Source organism: Gracilinanus agilis, chromosome 4 (genome assembly GCF_016433145.1).
Source record: "Gracilinanus agilis isolate LMUSP501 chromosome 4, AgileGrace, whole genome shotgun sequence".
In the NCBI taxonomy this organism is placed as follows: domain Eukaryota; kingdom Metazoa; phylum Chordata; class Mammalia; order Didelphimorphia; family Didelphidae; genus Gracilinanus; species Gracilinanus agilis.
In genome coordinates this window covers 172,938,062-172,951,524 of record NC_058133.1, presented here as the reverse complement: position 1 = coordinate 172,951,524, position 13,463 = coordinate 172,938,062, and the positions used below count along the sequence as shown (strand labels likewise).

The 13,463-nt window shown below is 36.3% G+C and overlaps 1 protein-coding gene across 1 annotated transcript in view; it reads left to right on the top strand.

Moving 5' to 3' along the window:
* Window positions 1-13,463, top strand: part of USP32 (ubiquitin specific peptidase 32) — a 282,076-nt gene that overhangs the window by 244,766 nt on the left and 23,847 nt on the right. Inside the window, exons 25-27 of the mRNA XM_044676716.1 lie at window positions 333-444; window positions 1,292-1,500; window positions 5,456-5,640. Of these exons, the coding sequence (XP_044532651.1) occupies window positions 333-444; window positions 1,292-1,500; window positions 5,456-5,640 (506 nt within the window). The remainder of the gene's footprint in view (window positions 1-332; window positions 445-1,291; window positions 1,501-5,455; window positions 5,641-13,463) is intronic.

Below are 13,463 nucleotides of genomic sequence, written 5' to 3'. Positions count from 1 at the left end.
AATTAGAACAAATTCTCATCTTTCTTGATTTCTCCTGCAACAGAAAAACAATGGACGAGTCTGACATTTTAGGGTTTACATATTTGAGAACTCACATGATCATAGTGAGATTACACTAGTTATCATTGTGAATTACACTCTTCTATTGTTAATTGAAAGTATTAGTTTTCTCTCAAGTTGTATTTCACTCTTTATTAAGGTGTTAGAACATCTCTGGCTTGTTTCTTATACTGAGGAGAAAATAGAATTCATGCAGCATATTATATCATAGAAATGATTTTCCAGTTTGTCTGAAACATTCTATTCATCTTCCCTAACTTATTTTTCCACAGAACTTTCCTCAGGATAACCAAAAGGTACGGCTCTCAGTGAGTGGATTTTTGTGTGCATTTGAGATTCCCACCCCAGGATCCCCCACCTCAGCTTCAAGTCCGGTACAGACAGGTAATGTAAAATCATAGTGCTTCATTTTACATGTGAGGAAGCCTAAGAAAGCCCAGAAGGATTAAATGACTTATTTGATGTCATCCAGTTGCTTAACTGGGGTTAAAAGAAAAGGCTCCTAACTGTTTGGTGCTATTAAAATGAAAATAGATAAGAGAGAGACTAATCAAATATCATATATTATCAATAGATCCCAGAAAGTTAAAAGTGAAAAAAGAATATTTGTAAGCAATATATGATTTTTAAAAAATGGGGTAATGCAGTAATGAAAAATTCCTTCTTTTCAGCTATAATTTCATTCTTTTACTTCTCATTGTAAGCTCCTTGAAGGCAAGGAAGAAGGTGTCTTGTTTAAACATTGTATCACCTCTATCACTTGATACAGTGCTTTCCATATCATTGCCTTTTAGTAAAGATTTTTGTTATTGCAATTCTGCATAAAGAATAGAATTTAAGAAAGTAAAAACTTAAGTGCTAAAGAGACACCATATTCACTGGAACTTGATAAAAAAGGAAATAGATTGGAGGATGACTTAATTTTGACTTGGAAGAACGGAAAAATGCTATTAAAAACATCTTAGAAATGATTATATTTGATGTTGATCTAGGTTTTTGTGTAGATCTTTATTTGTGGTAGTCACTATTATTTGATTATTTATATTGTGGAAGTTAGCCCTGAAATAAGGAGCTATGGATTACTTCGAACAATTTTTGCTTTCCATCTGGTCATATTATCTTTACAAAAGAAAATTTCTTTGGGCAAGGTATTAAGTTTCAGGATAATAAAGAAAACAAAGTATATGGGCACCATGTACATGTAATACTATATTTATTTCCGAATTTATAGATTTCTCTGGCCTATCTACAAATGGGATGCTGAATATATCAACCAATGGGGATCTGCTCCGACCAACTCTCATTCCTAATGGAATGCCAAACACTGTTGTGCCATGTGGAATTGAAAAGAACTTCACAAATGGAATACTGAATGGTCACGTGACATCATTTCCTGACAGTCCTTTCATTGGTTACATCATTGCAATACACAGGAAAATGGTTGGTTAAATGTTAGGGAGTGTGGGCTTGCTGGCATAATGGGACTGGGGAGTTGCTTTTGTCTGTAAAGGCTCTGTTAGACTTATATTGTTAAAATTGTGCTGAATGATTATAGTCAAGGATTTAGGATTTGCAATACCTACAATGGAAATGACATCCCTTTGCTTAGGAATCAAAAGCTTACAAGGGAAATAGTAGCATCTTTCAGGCATTCTTATGAGAGTTTAGGTTTATGCATTTCCCTTCTCTTTGCTAACCTAAGGCAAATTTGCCCATAATACCTCCTAGCCTCTATCAGGGAACAATTGTGGCTATCCAGCAAACATTTTATAAAGTGCCTCCTCTATAATAGGCACTAGGAGCACTAAGAAATGCTGTCAGCTTGCCTTCCATTAGGAGGAATACAAGACATATTTAGTTAAACAAATACAAAATATTTAATAAGTAGTTTCAGAAGGGAGAAAATACTAACATCTTTAAAGTTCTTATTTAAGAGCTTTAGAACCTAGGTTGTTCTTTGAGGGAAAATAAGAATTCTAAAAGGTGGAGACAAGGTAGTACATTCCAGACATGGGAGAGCACTTGTACATGATATGGAAGGGGAAGCTGGAATGCCACGTGCAGGGAACAGATAGTAGGTGTGTTTGAATGGGACAGAGAGTTTGAAGGGAAATGATATAAAAGAAAACGGGGGGAAGGGGGGGAAGAAGTTTGGGAATATACTGTGGAGGATGTTAAATGTCAAACAGAGTTGTTTATCCTATATCCTATATCATCCTAGAATGATATAGATTGACAGAAGATTTTTGTGAGATTAATATGATCAGATATGCATTTTAGGAATATCACTTGGCACCTATATGCATAGGTTGGGCCAGATACAGAAGAATTTGGGAATAGAGAGACCACTTAAGAAATGTTTGCAGTAGTCCAAGCAAGAAGTAATGAGTTCCCTGAAGTGGAATAGAGGCTTTATAAGTAGAGGGACATGAGATATTGTGGAAGTAGAATAAATAAGATTTTTCAATTGTTCGGATATAGAATCATTGTATTGCATATAGGGGGACAGAAAAGAGAGAAGAGGCTTTGGTGATTCTAGATTTGGAAAACTATGACTAGAAGAATAATGATTCACTTGAGAGAAATAGGGATGAGTTTGGAGAGAAATGCAATAGGCTATGGTGGAAAAAATTAGAAAAAGACCATTAGATTTTATCATTTAAGAGATAATTGGTAACTTTGAAGAAAGCAATTTCATTTGAATGGTGAGATTAGAAACCAGATTGCACAGGGCTTAGAAAGGAGAAAGAAAAAAAAAAGTAGAACCTAGTGTAGATTTTTACCAAAAAGAAATGAAGAGATACAGGGTGATAGCTAGCTGGGATGGATGAATCAAGGGGCAAGGAGAATTAGGAGAGTTTGTAGACAGCAAGGAAGGAGCAAGTAAATAGCAAGAGGCTGACGATTAAAGCAAAAATATAAAAGAAAGTGGGATCTCTCTTCTTAAAAAGTTAGGAGTAGGGGCAGCTGGGTAGCTCAGTGGAGTGAGAGTCAGGCCTAGAGACAGGAGGTCCTAGGTTCAAAGCCCGGCCTCAGCCACTTCCCAGCTGTGTGACCCTGGGCAAGTCACTTGACCCCCGTTGCCCACCCTTGCCAATCTTCCGCCTATGGGACAATACACCGAAGTACAAGGGTTAAAAAAAAAAAAGTTAGGAGGAAATGGGGTCAAGGGTTCATTTAGAGGATTTGGCCTGATGAGGAGAAGGTCCATCTCTTTATCCAAGACTGGAGTATTGGAGGAGATAGTAATGGGGAAAATTTCTGTGTAATGTGAGATGAGGGAGAGGAGGGAATAGATGGTTTTTAGCAAATGACTTCAATCTTTTTGGTGAACTCTGAGGCAAGGTATCATATAGACAGGATGGGAGTAAGAGATGCTAGAGGAAGTTTGAAGAGAAAGATTTAGAAGGAATGAGATATTGAATCAGTTAGAGAGGAATAAAATGATTGTTTTGCTGTTTTGAAACCCAGTTGAGATTAAATAACAGATTTGTAATAGATCTAGACAGTACAGTTTTGTGATTTCCTTTGGCTCCATTCAGCAAGACATGGAAAGGGATAAATGAGGCACATGGTAGGAATAATCTAGGATTAGGTTTTGACAAGTCATTAACAATCAAAGGATGAAGGTTCAAAGCATTTGAGAAGAGATGTAATATAGAGTAGGTGAATTATTTGATCAAAAGATAAGGAAGAGAGGATATAGGTAGTGCCAATGTGATGGCTTAGGAAAGAACTGAGGGATGAGGGAATGGAGGTCACAGTGGAGATGAAGAGAGGATTAGGAATCATAAAGGTATAGGTAAAGATAAAAGATTGAGAAGATAAAGAGATTTTGGAGTTCCTAAACATGGAAGTAGAAACAGTTCTGGTTGATGACATGATAAAGGGTATGACCATGTATGTAGCTGAGATGAGGTCTTTTTTGAAGATGAGAGAGACATGAACAGGTCTATAGTTGGGGAAAAAAGAACCAGGAGCGGGAAAGATTGAAGATTTTTTTTTTTTTAGGGAAGGGTGTTATTGAAGGGACAATCTAGTAGAGAAAATCAGAGGATAGGATCCAAGGCACATAGAAGGGGATACTTTGGCATTGCGAAGGACTACTCCCACTATTAGGTAATGAAGTGAGGGAGGATTGGTAATGTCAAGTAATTTTGAGATGTAAGGAAAGGGAAAAGAGCAAACTCAGGTCTTCTAGTCTTAGATGATTGCCTGAGGCCCTGAAAGGATAACTTGCCCATGTTCACACAGTGACAATGATTCAAATTGGAACTTGAACCCAGTGTTTCCTGACTTCAAATTCATCTCCAGTTGTGATAAACAATGCTACCTCTCTTTTCAAGCTTTATTAATGCCATTTGGTTTTTATACCACCATTATTGAATCTTCTCTTGTAACAAATAAAGACACTTCAAGAAAGTTAGTCATCAAAATGATTATCAACATCATATGCAATATTTCACATTCCATTCCCTTGCCCAGGAAGGAAGTGGAATGTTTATTTCCTTATCTAATCCTTAGGACCAGGTTTAGTCATCTATGTTGGTTTCCTTTTATTCCTGTTTTTTATTCACATTATTGTAGTCATATATTGTTATCTTGTTTCTACTTACTTTCCTCAGATCTATAAAAGAGTACTATATCTCTTTAAAAGGTTGGGAATCAGGGCAGCTAGGTGGCCGAGTGGATAGAGAGCTAGGCCTGGAGAGGACCTGTGTTCAAATTTGGCATCAGACACTTCCTAGCTATGTGACTGGGCAAGCCACAAAACCCCCATTGTCTAGTCCTTACTACTCTTCTGCCTTGGAACTGATACTTAGTATCAATTCTAAAACAGAAAGTAAGGGTTTTTAAAAAGAAATAAGGTTGGGAATCCCTGCTATAAAGTGATATCGATATCCACTGTAGCTTCCTCAAAAACTTAGCCTGAAGAGAATATATTTTAAGGCACTTGTGTTACTGAGAGAGCTTCTGTAGAAATAATTTTTAAATGGTTGAGAGATTTGAAGTGGAGCTCAGGAGAGTTTTTAGGTTTAAGCAGATATGTTCAAATAAGAAATGCTTTTCAAAGCACAAGTACTAGATGGAAAATGTAGACTCAAGCAAAATAATTTGTTTTTTTGGCAACCTCAACAAAGAATGTGTTAAACCTTTCATTGACTCATTCAGGCTTTAGTTACCATTATCTTAATACCAGACTGAGATGACTGGAGCTTATTCCTCAAGTTGATTCTGCTTTTTCTGGTCTGAGATCATGAAGGGAATGTGGTGATAGCTAAAAGGAGGCAAACCATGAAACCTGTTATTAGTATCTAGAGAAGAGGGAGGAGAGTGCTATTCCTTGGGTGTATCTTGGTTCTCAGCTTTCTGTTTTCTTGATTTATACACATAGATGAGGACAGAACTCTACTTTCTGTCATCTCAGAAGAATCGTCCCAGCCTCTTTGGCATGCCATTGATTGTTCCATGTACTGTGCATACTCGGAAGAAAGACCTCTATGATGCCGTTTGGATTCAGGTATCCCGACTAGCCAGCCCACTTCCTCCTCAGGAAGCCAGTAACCATGCTCAGGATTGGTGAGTTCAGGGGACTTATTTGGAGTTTTTTGTCTTAAAGTTCTGAAACATAAGCAATGATTCATATAAACTTTGCATAATTTGTGTCTCAGATTAATGAATAAATACTAACTGAAAGGTTATCCAGAAAGCTTCAAATTCAAACCATTGCTATTATGTCTTAGTTAGAAAATTGTAATCCTTCTCCCATTCAGTCTAGTTTATTTATTAATAACAGCTAAACCTAAACTGAATCTTTCTTATTATGGCCCATTTTTTCATTATTTTTCCTCACCTTGCATGTTCATTCCACAGATGAATGTTTGTCACAGTGCTGTGGAGCTCAAAATATGACTTATACTTAGTGTATGTGCCACATGTAAATGCCACACACATCCATGAGAAATTAATCTATTGTGTTTCTCTCCTGAGTTCTTTTAAGCTTCAAAAACTAGAAAAAATACTGAAAGATTTCAGTAAGAATTGATTTATGCCCTTGTATTTCAATTTAGCAAAAAATGTCTTTGTGCATTAACTATCTATTGAATTTGCCCTATGTTAAGTTGGCAATAAAATGTTTATCTGCCAAAGATCTATGCTAGACTCAGAGTAGGATTCAGAAGTAATTGAAATATAGTCCCTGCCTTTAAAAAGCTTTATAGGCTAGGAAGAGAAAAAAGATAAATAATTACAATGTAATAGAATGTCAGTGTTATAAGAGAGTTATAAAGTGTTTTACAAATTCTGGGGTCCTGAGAGATCATCTAGTTCTACCTTTCTTATTTCAAAGGTGAGAAAATTGAGACCCACAGAGAGAAATTATGATTTTCCTAAAGTCACACAGTAAATAGCAGTCAAAATTCACCATACACCATGGCTCTTTAAGTCAAAACTCAGGGTTATACCTGAAAGGCAAATCACAATCTCTTCCTCTCCACTCCTATGTATGTCTAAAGAAAATCAAGTTTAAAATGAACATTCATGGACTCTTTGAAATGGGGAAAGGTGTTACTAAAAGATCAGCCTTCCAGTAGTGGTGATCGAAGGGGCTAATCATAGGATTTAGAACTGGAAGGGATCTTAAAGATTATCTTCTTCAATCCCTTCATTTTACAGATGAAGAAACTAAGAGGTTAAGTAATTTTTCCAACATTACACTGCTGGTAAGTAGCAGAGGTAGGATTAAACACAGTTTTTTTTTGGACTCCATATCATCTAGGTCATGCTGCTTCATACATCATTCTGGATCAGTGAATTTATTGAGTTTATACCACAGTTAACGTCATGATGGTTTGTTTAGTATCTGATTTCAACTATGTACTGAGTGTGGGATCACTTTATTGTTGCTTAGGGACCCATGTGAGAAATCTGCTTCCTAATTAACTGAGTAACAAAAAGACTATTCATTGATAGCCTTTAGTGGTTCAGGATCACCAAATTTGATATAACTAGACACAAAATAAAAAGAGAAAGGATGACAAATGCATGTGGACTAGCAACAAATGAAGAAGAGAATTGCCATTTTTTAAAGCAGAAAATGAAATGCTGAGACTTTTCTATTTTAGGTAAGAATTTTGTAGTTTTGTTATTTTCCACAGAAATACTGAGTTGAGGGATGTTATCATTCCACTCTAGCAAATCACTTGGCAAGGTTTTATTTAGTGTTCTAGATACTGTGCTAGGAATACAAAGACAAAGATGAATGGCTCTTGCCCTTTAGGAACTTCTATTCAGAAAATATGTACATATGGTTGCATAATAAATTAGCATGTACAAAATAATTACACAGTAATTTGTTAGGGGAAGTTCTAGCAGCTAGGAGGATCTAGAAAGCGCTCACTTAGGAAGTGCTGCTTAAGCTGAGTTCTGAAGGAAAACTAAGGATTCTAAGAACATGAAGTAAGAAATGCTCTCTCCTCTGTACCAAGGGAGAATCTGTGCAAAGACCCAGCTGCTGTTTTCTCCTTAGATTTCTTCATATGCAGGGTGTTCCCTAGAGGTCATAGTGGAGTTTTAAGCTTTTGTCTCTTAAAACTCCATTGAGACTTTTGTGATAACCCTGTATTTTGCATATACATTTACATATTAACATATTATCTCTCTTTACAATATACATTCCTTGAGAGCATATTAACATATTATCTCTCTTTACAATATACATTCCTTTTTAACATTCTTTATATTTTGAATTTATATTTTTGAGGGCTTAGCCCAATGCCTGACACTTACTAAGTGCTTGATAAATGCTTATTGACCTACCAAAGATGAAATATTGTATCACGTCAGAACTAACAAGGAAATCAATTTGGCTGAATGAAAGAATGAAAAGGAATTTATAAAATCCTTATTCTATACTAAGTTCTGAGGATACAAAGGTCAAAGAGAGATAGCCCCTACTCCCAGGACCTTGTAAAGTGAAACATGAACTCTATGGAACTTGAGTTCTCTTTACCTGAGGGGATGGTAAATGTGATGGGGTACTGTATCAAGTATAGATCCCTACAGGACCCCAGTCCCATTTTCCCAGAATAGGAAGAACATTCAAGAGAGACAATGCCTACAAAATTAAGAATAATCTTTTTAAAATGAGGACCTACAATGCTCACGTGAAGCAAGTCAGTCTAAAGCTGGAAAGCTCAATTTTTGAGGTAGCAAACAGCTGAATATTTTTAATAAAGAGGAGGTGGGAAAAGGGGCTGTTTCAGGGAGGGATCTAGGTGTGGTATAGGCAGAGAGTTCTAGAATTGGAGGTAATGGATTGTCAGGCACAAGGGAAGTAGTGGCAAAAACAAAAAGACTCCTTTGTACGAATTTTTGGGTACAATAACATTCTCTTTGGTAAAAACAGAAGATAAGCAAATGTGAAGTCTTGAGTTTTGCAGGCTTTGGAATACAATGAGGCACATAGTCTGCAACAGCAGATGCCCATCAAGGTTAAATGAAAACAGTTAACTTCAGAAACAACTCAAACTCACAGAAATAAAGACTCTGCTGAACCTTGTGGGGCACAAGGTTACTTAGTTATCTTATCCCAGGAACTGTGAAAGCTGGTATGGGATAATCTACTGGTTGATGGGATCCAAGAAAAGCTGATTATTACAGGACTGTGAAAGCTGGTTTCCATGGTTACTTCAGCCAGGTTGTTCATGGTCAGACAGCTCCTTCAAGTAACACTGGGTCCCAATTAATTGGAGTCAGTCCCTCACAGCTTTATCATCTACATAGTTGGGTAATTCAAGTAAATCAATATAATTAGCATATTCATTTTCATAACCTAATATTCTAATATGGGAAAATAACATAGAGGAAAAATTGTTTTGGCCTAATGAATAGTTAGCAAAAATTGTTATGCCCTTTTTCAGAAGAAGTGGTACTATTGATTTGATTGTTGTACCCAACATAAAAGATAGAATGTGTCAGGTTTGGGGGGAGAGGGAGCAAGAGCAACATTTAGCAGTCAGAAGGCATGATGGCTTGAGTAGATGGCTAGATGGAGTAGGAAGGAGAAGTATGGTCTGGGATCTTAACCCACTAGATAGTGAGCTAGGTGAATTGATTTGATTTACATTCACTCAGTCACATGTCAGGGTGGTTGGAATCCAAGAGTGAAAATTCCAAGTTAAAATATTAACAGGGGCATGAATTCTGCAGCTCCAGAGTACAGAGATGTAATGGGGGAAGGGAGTTTTTGGGTAAATATATTAAAAGGTTAGGTCATTAGAGGAATGAACAATTATCAATCCCCAAATAAAGAGTTAACTCAAGTTAAAATTACTTTTATGGAAATTTATTTACAAATGAGAAGAGGAAGAAGAAATAAGGAAATAGTTCAAAAAGAAAATAACAGTTACAAAGTCAGAATTTTCCAATTAGAAAAGAAGCCCAGAAATCAAATGAAATGATAAGCAAATTGAAGACTGGAAATGACCTGCCGGAAGCCATGAAAAGCAGGATAGACCAAAACAAAAAAGGAAATCAAAAGATCATAGTGGAAAACCAGTCTTTAAAGACCAGAATTGGGCAAGTAGAAGCTAATGATGTCACAAGACAGCAAGAATTAATAAAGCAAAGCCAAAAGATTGATAAAAATAGAATGAAGCATGAAATATCTCACTGAGAAAATTAATGATCTTGAAAAAAAATCTAGAAGACACAGTTTGAGAATCATTGGTCTACCTGAAAATCCAGAAATAAACAGAAATCTTGACATCATACTACAAGAAATTATCCAAGAAAACTGCCCTAATGTTCTTCAACAAGAGGGCAAAATAGACATTGAATGAATCCATAGAACACCCTCTACATTAAATCCTAAACAGACAACCCCTAGGAATGTGATTGCCAAATTCAAGAGCTTCTAAGCTATGGAGAAAATATTACAAGAAGCTAGAATGATTTAGATATCAAGGCGCACCAATCAGGATTACACAGGATCTGGCAGCCTCAACACTAAAAGACCACAAGGCATATGATATGCAGAAAGGCAAGAGAATTGGGTCTACAATCAAGGATTACCTACCCATCAAAATTGACTATACTTCCAGGGGAAAGTATGGGCATTGAACAAAATATAAGATTTCCAAGAATTTGTTAAAAAAAAAAAAAATCCAGAACTAAGCGGAAAGTTTGATATCCAAACACAGATATCAAGAGAAACATGAAAAGGTAAATAAGAAAGAAAGGTGATATAAAAAATAATTATTAAAATTTTTTCCACTTTAAGAGCTCCAATAAGGTCAAATTGTTTATATTCCTATATGAAAAAATGTTATTTGTAACTCTGAAAAATGGTATTCACTATTATAGTAATTAGAAGAAATATTCATAAATAGAGGTTAGAGTACTAAGTGATCTAAATGATATGCAAAAAAAAATGAATAGGGGAGTGGGCATAGAAGATGGCACCAAGAGAAATTTGAAGGAATAAGAAAAATAGGATAATCTCTACCACACAAAGAGGTGCAAGGGAAGGGGAAAGGAAGGATACTAATATAAGAAGGAGAGAAAGAGAGTGTTAATAGATAATACTTAAACTTTACTCTCAGTGGAATCAGTTCTGAGAGGGAAGAGCATCTATATCCATTGGGGTATCGAATTCTATCTTACCCTACAGGAAAAGTGAGAAGGGAAAAACCAAGGGAGGGAGTAGGGTGGGGAGTACAAAAAGGGAGGGAAAGGGGTAGGGAGGGAATTTAATAGATCCTTAAAAAAATGAGGGGAACAACAAGGGAGGGGGCAGAAAGGGAAATAAAATAAGGGTAGGGATTAGGGGGACTGATTAAAAGCAAACCACTGGTTTAAAAGGAAATAGTGAAAGAAGAAAGGACAGAACTAGGAGAAGAAATCAAAATATTGGGGAATACACAGGTGGTTATCATAACTCTGAATGTGAATGGGATGGCTTCACCCATAAAACGGAAGCAAATAGCAGAGTGGATTAGAAACCAAAATCTTACCATATGTTGTCTTCAAGAAATATATATGAGGCAGGTAGACACACACAGGGTAAAGGTAAAAGACTAGAGCAAAATCTATTGGGCTTCATCTGAGAAAAAGAAGGCAGGAGTTTCAAGCATGATATCTGACAAAGCCGAAGTAAAAATAGATCTGATTAAAAGAGACAGGGAAGGTAATTATATACTGATAAAAAGACAGTATAGACCAGGGGTCGGCAACGTATGGCTCTCGAGCCATATCTGGCTCCACCTCTGGACCGGCTAGTCTGGGCAGAGCCCCAGGATATGCCCCAGGGGGCCCTTCAGCCCCCGCCCCATATTCCAGCACCTTCCGCCTCCATCCTCCTCCGTCCTCAGGTGTTTATGGCTCTCACGGCCAAAAAGGTTGCCGACCATAGACAATGAGGAAATGTCAGTACTCAACATGTATGCACCAAATGGTATAGCATCCATATTTTTAAAGGAAAAACTAGTAGAGTTTAAGGAGGAAATAAATAGATAGTAAACCTATACTAGTGGGAGCTGAACCTTCCTCTATCAGATCTAGATAAATCAAACCAAAAAATAAATAAGAAAGAGGTAAGAAAAGTGAATGAAATCTTAGAAAAATTAGAGTTAATAGGTATGTGGAGAAAAATAAATAGGAACAAAAACGAATATACCTTCTTTTCAACAGCACATGGTACATTCGCAAAGATTGACTATGTACTAGGGCATAAAAACATGGCAAACAAGTGCAAAAGAGCAGAAATAATAAATACAACCTTTTCAGATCATAATGCAATGAAAATAATAATTAGTAAGGGTAAATGGAAAGGCAAATCAAAAATTAATTGGAAATTAAATAATATGATTCTCCAAAATCAGTTGGTGAAAGAATAAATCATAGAAACAATTAATAATTTCATTGAAGAGAATGACAATGAAGAGACATCCTACCAAAATCTATGGGATGCAGCAAAAACAGTACTCAGGGGAAAATTTATATCGTTGAGTATATATATTAATAAATTAGAGAGGGCAGAGGTCAATGTTGGGCATGCAAATTAAAAAATCAACAAGAAGGGAATTGTAGGAACATAGATTTAGAGCTAGAAGGAACCTAAAAGACTGTCATAAAACTTCATTTTAGAGATGAGGAAATCAAGACCCAGAGAAGTGAAGTGATTTGCCTAAAATCACACAAATAACAGAGGTTTGCCATTATCCTTTTTACTCAACTCATCCTCATTTCTGGATGGTGGAGTGGAATTGATAGGACTTTGGGGAAGAAGTCATTACTGTATCTTAGAATTAATGCTAGAGAAGAGGAAATATGCTAATATGTCCATGAGGTTTGGATAGAACACATTTCAATGTATTCAGCAAAGTGATGGCTAATCCTATAGATTAAAATTCTAAAGAGAAAGTCAGACCAAGAAAAGATGAAAAGTGTTACCAAGTAACATTCTCAGGACACAAAGATAAATACTTCTTAAGAAGAAGAAAAGAGAGCTAGGAAAATTGGAAGCTATTTAAAGAGCCCATAGTGGTTTATATAGGGAATTTAGCACACAACTTAAATTTTTAAAAGACATATAAAGAAGATGAAGGAGGGAATTGTAACAAAAGCATAATACAAAATCAAGATATATTTCTGTAAGAATAGTTCTAAGTGTTCTAAAGCTCAGAATTAACTGAAATTCACAATGAGTGCCGTATATAGTTTACCTGGATTTTAGCATTAATGTGTCTTATGTTATTTGCATGGGAAAAAGAAAAAGTTGTGGTCCAGGTGGTAGTACATTTTTTTTTTTTAGATATGAAACTCATTGAATTGCCAGATCCAAAGAGTGACTATTAACATCTCTTTGGGGGGCAGCTGGGTAGCTCAGTGGAGTGAGAGTCAGGCCTAGAGACAGGAGGTCCTAGGTTCAAATCCGGCCTCAGCCACTTCCCAGCTGTATGACCCTGGGCAAGTCACTTGACCCCCACAGCCCACCCTTACTAATCTTCCACCTATGAGACAATACACCGAAGTACAAGGGTTTAAAAAACAAAACAAAAAACAAAAACATCTCTTTGTTACATCGAAAGTAGATCTCCAAGGAATTGGCCCTATAATGTATCTTTGGCCCTGTAACTGCTTAAAATTTTTATAACATACACAAATGGCATGCTTATTAAATTTGCAGATGAGGCAAAGCTGAGAAATCTAAGGTATTAGGAAAGGAAGATTGCCTACACACTGGGTGGCAGTCAGTATCCAAAAAAGGTCTGAACAGACTAGTTCTAAAGGCTGAATTGTACAAACTGATATTTCATATAGAGACATATAAATCATCAAGTGCAAGAAGGGGAAGGCATGGCTTGACTGCACTTAATCTGAAAAAAGATCTGGGGAGGGGT